Consider the following 12826-nt stretch of genomic DNA (forward strand, 5'->3'; position numbering starts at 1 on the left):
TCTATTGAGTCTCACTTTATTTATTTATTTATTTATAAATAAAGGCATTTTGGCCTTTCTACAGATTCTCGACAGCTGCCTGCTAGGTGTTTATGTGGTTCTGGGTATTGTGTCCTCTGCAAAGAAAGGCATATGTAGGAACGAAAAGGATCTTGCCTCCTGGGGCCCTTAGTTTGTAGCTGGGGAGATTGGAGATTCCAAGAGGCTATTTATATGGGGTCATACTGTCGCTGAGAGAGGGTAGAAGCCAGCGAGTCACCCCACAAACCTACAGCGAAAATGGTCTTGTCTCCTGCCTTGTCTATTTCACCAGGGCTGGAAAGGAGGAGGGGGTAAGGAAAAAAAAATGGGGGGTAAGAGATTATTCTTCCTCCATTTTGTTAAATTGATTTGACATTGATAAGACTGGCCACCCTTCTGCAAACCAAACAGACATTTAACACTAAGGCAAACCCACGTTTTTCTTTTTTTAAGAAACGACAATTCAGGCTTCTGTGAAGTTACGAACTGCCTTCATTTTAGTATGATATCTATGGAATCACGAGGCTAGTATCAAATCTTTATAAATCCTAAGGGAATAGTGAAAATAGAAAGGGAATAAATATTTAAATCAGCCTCTAATTACCTAATGCTCACCGATTAGATGCCAATGATGGAAACAACAGATAAAAGGTGAAAAGGTGGCCATAGGAAGAGGGAGGTCAAGAAAGAGAGCTTGCACAGCTCAAGAGCAAGCCCTGTTCACCAGGCCAGTCACCCTGGGATTCAGAGACCAAACACGGTATTTTCCAGAGAACGCTGGCATGTTTATCGCCCAGCAGGCCCCACCCTGCAGCCTGAGAGCACCTACCAGTGTTTCCAACTTGGCAACCCCCCAAACACCAGAACAATGATTGCTTTTCTCTTGCTATAATAATGCTGTCGAGTTCATCAGAGATCCATTTTGTACTTTTCATTGAGTCCAAAGCATGCTGTTTCCTTCAGAAGAAACCCTACCATGTTTTATATAGTTTTAAAAATAATTGATCTGGTCTGTTGGTACAGATAGAACTGTTTTGATGAGAAAGGAAGGAGCTTCTCCTGGAATCTCTTTATTTATCTGAAGTTAAAATATATATATATTTAAAACCTGTTTATACCTGTGGTATAGTACATGCATGAGTCTAAATATTTCTCTGCTCACGGGGTCTTAGGGAGACAGCTGTGGTGCCATAGTAAAGTCTCATGCTTTGCCACTCATTCATTCATTCATTTTTATTGAGCATGTGCTATGTGTTCTACGCAGGGAGGATACAGCAGTTAACAAGATAGAAAATGACCCAACTTCACGGAGCTAATACAGAGGAGGCCAAGAACAAATCCATGCAAGTAAGTAGATAGGATATTCCAGATGATAATAAACTCTTTGAAGGAAAAAAGGTGGGGTGGTCAGCTCAGCTTCTCTGAGCTGATGACCTCTGGCTGATAAGAGGGAGCCTGTGAAGGTCTGGGGATAGGCAGGGGAGTGGCCAAGACAATGGCCCTGGGGTTACAGTAAGTCTGACAAATTTGGGGGAAAAGAAAGAACACCAGTGGGGATGGAGAACCATAATACCGATTGTGGTTAAAGATTAATAAGATGATGAATGCAAAAGAACAGGATGAACTGCAAAGCAACACCACGAAAAGGTATGATTTGGCTTGGTTAGAATACTGTATTCTAAAGAACATCCTTCTTTAAATGTTTGGAGTTTATAAAGGATGCAGGTGAAAACTATATATTTCCGTTTTCATCTTCTACTTCTAATAAAAAGGAGCTGGCTCTCGAAAAGCCCTTTCAAGGATGGCACGTTGCCTTCACGTGAAATAGGAAATCCCACATACCTGGAATCCTATTGAGCGTCACCCAGAAATGCTCATCCGGACTGAAGGTGTCTTTGGACCACTGGAGCAAGTCAAGAGCCCGAGGGTCATGGAGAACGAAGTTGGTAAACTCTCTTGACAGGGCAACGTAGGCAGAACCAAAGTAAATGGTGAGATTGTGGGGAGGAGGCGGTTTCAGTGCTGTGGTTCTTATCACATAGGAAAGCTCTTTGCCCAGGTGCTCTCGGTGGACATATTTAGTCCGTCCAATTGCGTGAGCCGGAGGCAGCACGCCTGGGGTGATGTTTTTCCCTTTAAATCCTTTCAGATACCGAACGATCTCCCTGTTGGTTTTCAGGGGGAAATCTTGCCCACAGGTGTTGATGGCGTACTTCCACGGAACCTCCAAGGCTGCAAGATCTTTGATGCAGTGCAGGTCAGCCTGGAGCCTGGAAATCCCACCGTAGACCACGGGTTCCATCTTGGAAGCCAGAAAAGCATTTGGGAAGCAGCTCAGTAATTGCTCCACTGCATCTTTAAATTCAACAGTCGCTTTCTCATCCACGTGAACACAGTAGATATTCTGAGGCATGTAAATAGCTCTGAAGAGCCTTGCAAAGGTGTCGAAATTGTGATGGATGACCATGATATATGCCAAAGGAAATTCAGCTTCTTCTTTAGATAACGGCGCCGTGATGTAGTGGCTTTGAGTCAGGTATTCCTTGCAAGAAGACGTCTCATAGATCATGAGTTTGTTTCTCCAGAGGAAAGGTGTTTTGCCACTGATAAAGGATATGCAAACTTGACTCAGCATCAAAGTGTCCGAGTTATTTAGCCTCTGGAAGCCTTGCTCGCCCCCAAAATTGAACACGTAGAACACGATAAAAATGATTACACAAGAGACAGAAACTATAAAGAGGTAACGCATCAATGAAGGCATTGCCTCCAAGAGGAGATTTCAAAGACCGTCAAAATCTAAGTCCTCTCCCAAACTTACTTTTTTCTCTGAGTTCTTATTTTGGTGCATACTCCAGCAATTCGTGCCCTGAAGGAGACACTGTGAATTCATCCGGTTTCATCCCGGGAATCCGGCGGCTGGCGCACACCCCATGCTGATATCCCGCCTCGTTCTCTGCCTTTCAAACCGCCTTTGTCTACATCCCGGTAGCAGGTTGCTTAAGCCCAGCCTTTTTCCCTCCCTCTGGCTCCCAGCTCCCAACGGCTGGCTGTTTCACTAGAACTCTGGTTTTAGTCTCCTTTTCCCCTGCAGATTTAGTTTCTCAGATCTCTTTTCCTTCATTTCCGAAGGGGTTTTTTCCCCCTCTTGTTACTGTCATTCAGAGAATCAATACAGTAAGAACGAAAGTTGAAATGATGCGTCCTGGCAGGCGTGCCGTTTCCTGCTACTCATCCGACAGGCTGCGGTACTCCCCCCGCCCCCACACCCTTGTTGCTCGTGGCGACGATCCACAGCCTGGTCCCTCGACTCTTCGAGCCCACTCCACGGGGTATATAATGTTGCCTCCGTTCTCAAATATGCCGCTTTAGTGAAAAAATGACTGAAGTGACGAGATCGAAAATTTTAAAAAACCTCATCAACCGGGCTCTTTTGTAATGCTTTCTAGCCCCGCCCTACTCTTTTTCTTTTTCTTTTTTTTTGGCCCTACCGCGAGGCATGCGGGATCCTAGTTCCCGGACCGAGGATTGAACCCGAAGCCCCTGCAGTGGAAGCGCGGAGTCTTGAGCACTGGACCGCCAGGGAAGTTCCCCCGGCACTCTCTTTTCTAAAACAAGAGCTCACCGGGGTTCCAGTCCTAGGGGATCTGAAAGTGCCAGGCTCTGGGTCCTGTGACTTTGAGATTACGTCGTGACAGCCCCTCTCCTCCCACCGTGGTGTTTATCAGAAGGATTGAAACGGAGCAGGACCCTGTGGGGTCCTCCCTGGTACAAATTCTTTCCGTGCCCCCCGTTTCTTGTTTGTAGGAAATAGGCTTCCTTCAGGCTCCTGGACGTCCCCTGAGCTCCCAAGAGCAGATTCAAACAGTTGCTAATCAGGGAAGGGCGTGGATGCAGAAACAAGGGAGGAACAGCCTAGAAACAATACTGCAGCCTTGGGGCAGGGTCCTGGTTCCTCCTCAAGGGATACGCACAACAGTATCTTTGAGTTCTTCTGCGGCAACTAAGGCCTCCACCCAGGTGGAGGATGGTAACTTCAGGCTGAGGGCAAGATCCCTGGAGCACCGCCCTGCTAGCTCGCCACCAGCCAATCGGAACAAAGTCACAAGCCCTGTGGCCCTCACCCCAAATTTTGCCCATTAAATACTCCCGCCCAAACCGTCGGGGTTTTAGAACACGAGCCACCCATCCTCTCTGTATTGGCATCTTTGCAATAAATGCTGCACTTTCCTTCACCACAACCCGGTGTCATTAGATTGGCCTTACTGCCCGCCGGAGAGCGGCCCTGAGTTTGATTTGGTAACAGGATGTTGGGGTCCAATGAACAAATGCCAAGCTACATCCCCTGATTTAGATGAGACCTTAAAACTTCACCGGAAAGCACTCGAATCCTGGCACAAATGATGTTCGGATAAGGGCCCCTAGAGCGCATTCAGGTCTTCACTACGCAGAGAACATCTTCTAATACTCAAGAGAAGTGCTTTATACCTGCCCGATTAAGCCTGTCAAATCACCTAGGGAACGAATATTGTTTGCCCCTATTTGTAAATAGCAGAGTTTTGGCTGAAGAGCATGAAGCTCTTTAACTTACAAGGTTCTCATCTTCAACCTTTTATTTTTCCAACCAGCTTTTTCTTTAATACAGATCAACATATTTTATTTATGATGGCTTCTAACATACCCATACAACTACTTCATGCCTTCCCGTTTCACCTCCCCTTTGAGGTGAATGTAACCCCTCTGAGCCTCCACCCTGTAGCAGTAACTCACTATCAGAGACTGAGCCCCCACCCCCCACCCCCACATGAAGAAAAAATGTCCTTGAATGTCCTTTCTCTCCTCCTTTTTGAAAAGTCTCTACCCTGCTATTAATGACATTAATAGAACAATATGCTTATTCCTTGTTTTCAGCAGAGGTAGGAAAACCAACGCTAAGCCCCCTTGATTCAAGGCACCCTGCTTTTCAACTGAATGACACATCACCTCCTGAACCACAGTAGGTTTTCATTCTAGCTTTTATTGCTCCCATTTTTCATTATTCCAGCTTGTACATTATTTTTCTCTCTCGCTTACTAAATTCTCCTCATTCTCTAAGACCCATCACAAATGAACTCTACCTAGAACCCACCTTTGGCTTTTTATGCAAAGTGGAAAAAAGTAAATGGAGCCCTTATCTGGACAGAGCAGATCAATCTAATTCTTAGTGTTCCCATGGAGCAGATCAAAGAGAATGAATCTGAAAATATGATAATGAATGAGAATGGAAAATTCAATCCCAAGCTTCTTTTTTTCCCAAATAATACCTTTAAATATCAGGTTATAGTCTATCCTATTTCAAGACAACAGAGAGTAATTTCAGTACCTAGTTTGGCAAAGACTTTTTGGCTTAGAGTGAATATTAAAATATTTTAAATATTTGCAGTTTGACAAAGTGTTCAGGTACATGACAATGAGGCCAACAGAGTCTGTTTACATTATTATTTCCAACTGGCCAACAACAAAGGGGTTCAGATGTATACAGGCTTAGGCACTGACGTGAATAATGTTACTATATTGAGAAATACAGACATTAGCCAAATGGGGAACTTTCATCCTATTTGTTTGGTATTCAGTACGTTATTTAAAACGGCACTGTGTGAGTGTTGAAAATGTGGCTCTTTTTCCTGTCTGCCCTTTTGGCTGTCCTTGGGTATTGAAAAATGCCTACAGGAGAACTTTTTTAAAAACCACTTGTTGTAAGAAGGGAAGGCCGTTACCTGTTCCCTTTCCTTCCTAATAGGCCATGTGACCTGCTTTTCCAGCACAGACACCAGGCATTTTTTTGCTGCTGAGACTGAACAGCTCAGTCTTCCCTACCTGCCCGTGACTGCAGGCCAGGACAAGACTGACGCACCTTTGGCTCACTTTGGAAGCAGTTATTCCCGAACTAGACAATTAATCAGGCTAGACATGTTTACCCTTTCCGGGGCCGCCTTAAAAGCTTGCTCTTTCTTCCATTCAGAAGGCTTTATTGTTTTTTACGTTATTTAATAATTTTTCCGGGAAACCTCCTACACTGATGGTGGGAATGTAAATTGGTGCAGCCACTGTGGAGAACAGTAGGCAAGTTTCTTAAAAAACTAAAAATAGAGTTACCATATGATCTGTAACCCCACTCTTGGGCAGATATCTGGAAAAGACAAAACCTCTAATTTGAAAAGGTACATGTACCCCCAATGTTCATAGCAGCACTATTTACAATAGCCAAGACATACATGGAAGCAAACTAAATGTCCATTGACAGATGAATGGATAAAGAAGATGTGGTATACACAGACACACAGACACACAGACACACACACACACACACACACACACACACTGGAATATTACTGTGCCACAAAAAAGATGAAATAATACCACTTACAGCAATGTGGATGGACCTAGAGATTATCGTACTAAGTGAAGTAAGTCAGACAAAGACATATATCATATGATATCACTTATATGTGAAATCTAAAGAAAAAAGGATACAAATGAACTTATTTACAAAACAGAAATAGACAAAGAAAACAAACTTGTGGTTATCAAAGGCGAAAGGAGGGCGGAGGGATAAATTAGGAGTTTGGGAATTAACATATACACACTAATATATAGATAATCAACAAAGATCTACTGTACAGCACATGGAACTATATTCAATATCTTGTAATAACCTATAATGGAAAAGAGTCTGAAAAAGAATCGATAAATATATGTTTATGTATAACTGAATCACTTTGCTGTACACATGAAACATTGTAAATCAACTATACTGCAACTTAAAAAAAAGAATTTTTCCAATTATGACACTATCTAGAGCACAGCTCCAAAATGAAGAGGGTATTCTTTTTGTGAAATACTGGAAGACTCGGAATCTCAGTGAAATAAAGAAGTAGTCAAAGGGGGAAAGGCAAGCCTCAGCACCCCTAGGCTTTCTGTGGCAAGGGGCAAGGTAGCACTCGCCTGACTCTGGAAGGCCTACAGAAGGGTGAGCTGAGGGAGAGGCACGTGAAGTCCGCTGCCTGCCAGGCTAAGTCACACCCTTGAGGAAGGCAGCAGCTGGTCGTAAGGAAAATGTCATAAAAGACCTTGCATGTTGTGCTGAAAAACTTGGACTTCAACTTGTTGCCAAAGGAGCACCACCTAAGATGTTAGGTCGAGGAGCTCCCGGGCAACAAGTGCCAACCGGAGGAGGAACAAGAGCAAAATAAATCATGGTGGAAATTACACATCAGCCGGTAAACGCATAAGGCACACGTCAATGATAATAATAGTAGTAGTATTTCTACTGACTAGATAGATTAAATGACATTAAAAAAAACACAACTTTTGGACTTCCCTGGTGGCGCAGTGGTTGCGAGTCCGCCTGCCGATGCAGGGGACGCGGGTTCGTGCCCCGGTCCGGGAAGATCCCACATGCCGCGGAGCGGCTGGGCCCGTGAGCCGTGGCCGCTGAGCCTGCACGTCCGGAGCCTGTGCACCGCAACGGGAGAGGCCACGACAGTGAGACGCCCACGTACCGCAAAAAACAGAAAACCACAACTTCTAATCAAGTTTCTGGAGGAGACCATGCAAGACGTGCTTTGTCTTGTGTGTCATTAACGCCCACGATTACTAACAGGGCATGGTGCAAAAACGAGGAAGTAAAGCCTCTTAAACTAGGAGATAAATGTGCTCGTTATGCCTCAGTTAACTACATGTCCTAGAAACAGTTCGAAGGCTCTTACAGTCGAGGCTTTAGTCCTGTAGATATTCACAGGACATCAGATACTGCATTGTTTGAGTTTTTCCTTAAATAAAGAAATAAAGATAGGGGAAAGATTTAAAGTCCCAAGGTCACTAAGGAATTAATGGACTGGGAATTAGTAGAAAGTCTACTTTGTATTATTATTCTTCCACTCCTTCAAACTAGTAATGAGAAATACGTTTGTTGCCTTATTTATGTCATTTATTTATTTTTAAATGTGTTGAATGAATGGAGTCCACATCCCCCATGGTTCCAGGTGCTCATGGATAAATGTTCTTTTAACTGGAATTGGGAACAGAGCAAAGGGTATCTTTTTTCTTTTTCTTTTTTTTTTCTTTTTTTGCGGTACGCGGGCCTCTCACTGTTGTGGCCTCTCCCGTTGCGGAGCACAGGCTCCGGACGCGCAGGCTCAGCGGCCATGGCTCACGGGCCCAGCCGCTCCGCGACATGTGGGATCTTCCCGGACCAGAGCACGAACCCGTGTCCCCAGCATCGGCAGGCGGACTCTCAACCACTGCACCACCAGGGAAGCCCGGGTATCTTTTTTTCTGACAAACAAAAACTCTGACCAGATTGATTGACCAGATAGATTAAATGACATTTTAAAAAACACAACTTTTAATCAAATTTCTGGAGGAAACCATGCAAGACGTACTTTGTCTTGTGTGTCATTAACGCCCACGATTACTAACAGGGCATGGTGCAAAAACGAGGAAGCCTGGGTTCTGGTCACTTTTCTACCTTTAGCCGATTATGTGCTCTTAGGCCCCTACTCACTTCCTCTTTATAAAGGATGTTCTCCCTGGTCCCTTCCAGCTTTTTAAAATGAGCTACAATTCAGTCTGTTGTAAGGCGAATCACTAAGCAGCAGTGATGGAATCCAGGCAGTATGAGGTATGGCCCCTATCCTGTAGGAGCGTATACCTTCCCTATGATTCAAAATATATACAGCTGAAAAGATAACCAACGAAACAAGAAAGCCTATGGCTCAGTTCCAAACAAGAGGATGTCCACCAAATGTGACAGGAACTCAGAGAGGAGTAACAGTTCCGTTGGAGGCAGGGTGGTTAGAAAGGGCTTCCGGTGGGGAAACACAGACACCGAGAAGACATTTCAGTTGGAGAAATTACAAGAGTGAGCAAGAACACAAAAACAAGAAAGCCCAATGTGGAGAAATTTCCCAGGGAGGGTTGTAAATCTAGAACTTCTTTGACGTGGCAGCAGATAAAATCCTTCCAGTCAGTGAACCACCTCAAAGTACCAGGCATGTTTCGAGGGTGAGAGTAAGGACTTTTGCCCCCTGTCCTTCCCACAGCTCACCAGCTGAGCCAGGGCCTGGCACACGGTGTGTTCAACACTCGGGAATGGGTCCAGAATCATCTGGGCATTTGAAAGTGCAGTTTTCAGCTATGGAAGAAGGAATGTTGAAACCCATGTTTGCCCACTTTTAATTTATATGTTAGAACAGCATAGGCTAGGAGAGCCATCCATGATTTTTTTCTTTTTTCTTTTTGGCCACACCATGCAGCATGTGGGGATCTTAGTTCCCTGACCAGGGACTGAACCCGTGCCCCTGCAGTGGAAGCGCAGAGTCCTAACCACTGGACCGCCAGAGAAGTCCCCAGGATTTTTTTCTTTTAAGCTGATTTCTAGCTATCTGGAGGTGTGATTTTACGGTACAAATAGTGCTTTTTTTCTCTCTTCCCCCTAGCACACGCCTGTACAAAGACCTAACTATAAATGTACCACATCAACACTGAATTCTATTCATAATTCCTCACGCATCTTTCCTTGGTTTAATTGCATGTACTAATGCAAACTTCATTATACCTTCATAATTGTTCTGGGACTTGTTTTTCCATTCTCAATTAACTGCTATCCTGGAGTTGAGGAAGAAACTGAGGAAACACAGGCTTGAGCAAAAGCTAGATTTATCATGTTAAAATAGTGAAAAGGGCACCAAAAGGACTGGGTCTGATGAAGTTTTTGTTGACGTGGCATGGAGAGGTGAAGTTATATTGGCAGAAAGGGTTAGGTAAATGAGGTGAGATGGTATCATTTCTTGGTCTCACTGATGGCTGTTCTTTGGAAGGTCATTTTTGTGTGGTTTGCATTGTTACTGAAGCAGGTCAAATGACTCAGGGATTCACTCCTTAATTATAAAATATAGGGATTTATTTTTTTATTCTTATTTTTTATATTTATTTATTTATTTGGTTGCACTGGGTCTTAGTTGCGATACGCATGTGGGGTCGAACCTGGGCGCCCTGCATTGGGAGCGTGGAGTCTTATCCACTTCGCCACCAAAGAAGTCCCTATAGAGATTTATTTTTTTCCCCTGGAACTAAGAGTATTTCGCAAGAAAGTAAAGAATGGTGATAATCGAATCCACTTTGGACAACCGGTTAAGTTATTCTGTTCTGGGTGGCTAGATGGTTTGTAAATGAAGCCTTTTATTTATTTGTCTATATCTATCTATCTGTCTATCTATCTATCTATCTATCTACCTATCAATAATGATTATGACGCTAAGGAGAAGAAGAAGATATTTCTGAAGCACATCTTTCAGTAAAACAACAGTTCTCCCATAATTGAGGAGGCCTCCAAGGGGGTTCACTGGGGAAAATCCACCTTCTCCTGGGACCCATTTTATTTTCTATCCCGTTCATCTAATTAGCAACAGGAGAAGTTGCTATCTAGATTACAGACCCAAAGCATGATTTCAAATTCTCATCTCAGAGGGGCTAAGAAGTTTAACACACAGAATTTTCAAGGCCTAGGTGGCAGGTCCAGGAGGCCTGGGACCAGATCATATCATGGTAGTGTGAGCTGAAGTGATGTGCATCTGATTTTGATGGAACAAAGGTGTCATGGAAACAGTTCCTTCATGCTAAAGGATGCTAAGCAAATATTTGCAAAAGACAGTCTACACAAATCCCCAGAGGCAAATGTCAAAGCCTGTGCAGGTAGGAGGCAACCTTTTAGTGGCAGAAATGTAGCCATTAGTACTATGAACAGCCTGAAATTGGGGGGCTTAGAAAATGAACAATCAATCATCCCACAAAAGTCACAGCCAATTAACATTTCAGGATGAAACTTAACACTGAATTCACCTGTGGAAATTAATGACTTAACCTTGGAAGAACTGACTCATTGTTTCAGCAAAACACTTGTTTCCAAAAGCCAAACTGGTGTGCCTGTGACTTGAGGTTAAGGATAGTCTAGGTCAAAAGTTTGCAAACTTCTGTTTGACATCTCATTACATGGAGGGTTGTTAAAATACAGGTTGCAGGGCCCCTGCCGCAAGACATCAGTTAGTTTTAGGTGGAATTCAATCATTTCCATTTCTAACAAAGTCTTGAGACGAAAAGTTTGAGAACCAACAGATCAGATGCCAAAACTCTATGATTTTTTTTTCCTCAATGACCCCACCTGATCTGTTTCCCTAGGACTAAACAATATACTGTAAACAAAACAAAACAACCAATATTTCAGGATAAACAATACTGTATAATTTGGAAATACTTAATAAACATGAATTCAAATGGTGGATAATCGGATCTCTTGAATAAGATTTCCTTTGGAAAGTTAATTGGTACTTTTAGGAAGAATGGCAGAAAATGGATATACAGAAAGGTGCTAGTTGCTGTTATTTAAATAAGAGAAACCCTAGTTGCAGGTCATCCTGCCCCAAATGCATTTTCTAATTTACTGTATACAGTGTGCACACCTGTGCATAATCCCAGTCTTTCACAAAATATAGATTAGGACTATTTACCGACAAACAGTGATGTTTTGAGTATCTAGTGTGCCATAAGCTGAAATGGAGGAGGGTGCAGGAGAAGGATACAAACTTTTTTAAAAAATGAGAAAAAGTCAGAAAATACCGTATATCGGTGCAGACGCAGAGCAACCAGAACATGCATGCACTCCTGGTGGAAGCGGGAATTGGGACCACTCTGGAAAACTGGCAGTATCTACTCAGGCTGAGCACAGACATATCCTCTCCCCAAGCAATTCCATCCCCAGCTATTTGCGTACATGCTTATCAAAGGACGCATAGCTCAACATTCACTGCAGCCGTGTTCATGATAGACCCAAATGCCCACCAACGGTTGTTATACAGCAGGGTTTCTCTACCTTGGCACTACTGGCATTTTAGGCTGAATATGCCTTGTTTGGGGGGGCCGTCCTGTGCACCGTAGGATGTTTAGAAGCATCCCTGGCCTCTACTCACTAGATGCAGTAGCACCCCTTGCCCCCTCTCCCCAAGGTGTGGCAACCAGTAATGTCTCCAGATATCGCCAAATGTTCCCTGGGGGGCAAAGTCATCCCCCCTCCCCAACCACACACACCTCCTTCTCTCTGCACAGCAATGAGAATGAATCAGTAGAACTGCCTGCAACAACCAAAAAAGGAATCTCACAAACATAACACTGAGCAAAAAAAGGCAGACAGAAAAAGTACATGCTGTATATTTCCATTTCTATAAAGGACAAAAACAGGTAAAAATATCTATGCTGTCAGACATCAGGGTAGTGACTGGGATGCTGGTTATTTCTGTGTCTTGATGCTGGTTGCATGGGTGTGCCTAGTTTGTGAAACTGCATCATTCTGAACCCTAATGATATGTGCACTTTCTGTGTTATATAATCTCACCAGAAATGAATGAATGAATGAATAAATAATGAGTCAAAGTCCTTCTCCCAGAAATATTCTTCCAGCGGAGTCTCCCAGGTGAATGGGGATCAGGTGTCTTTCTGGAATAACTAGTATTTATGGTTATCACTTCTAATCAAATACTCTGCAGGACCACATACCAGAGCCCACATCGCTTCTTCCCTAAGCAGACCAAGGCTGTTTCCACTCCGGCTCCTGACACCAGCCACCCTTAGCCATGACCCGACGACCTCTCCTTCCTACCAGTGGGCAATGCCCAGCAGAAAGGGAGTCAAAAGGAAACAGAACAGGAGGTCAAAAGTGAATTAAAAAACCCCTTGTGCTCATCAACACAAAACTGAGTGCCAGCATTAAGGCACT

At 43.7% G+C, this 12826-nt stretch overlaps 1 protein-coding gene across 8 annotated transcripts in view; it reads right to left on the reverse strand.

Moving 5' to 3' along the window:
* GCNT2 (glucosaminyl (N-acetyl) transferase 2 (I blood group)) overlaps positions 1–12826 on the reverse strand; it is a 126908-nt gene that overhangs the window by 56921 nt on the left and 57161 nt on the right. For 2 of the 8 annotated variants that reach the window (XM_081245737.1, XM_081245732.1), the window contains exon 1: positions 1864–4773. The exons of the other annotated variants lie outside the window; for them this stretch is intronic. In XM_081245737.1, coding sequence (XP_081101863.1) covers positions 1864–2782 — 919 coding nt within the window. In that variant the 5' untranslated portion in view covers positions 2783–4773. Of the gene's footprint in view, positions 1–1863; positions 4774–12826 lie in introns of those variants that run through there. 8 annotated transcript variants of the gene reach the window in all.

Source organism: Mesoplodon bidens (genome assembly GCF_964165515.1).
Source record: "Mesoplodon bidens genome assembly, chromosome: 10".
In the NCBI taxonomy this organism is placed as follows: domain Eukaryota; kingdom Metazoa; phylum Chordata; class Mammalia; order Artiodactyla; family Ziphiidae; genus Mesoplodon; species Mesoplodon bidens.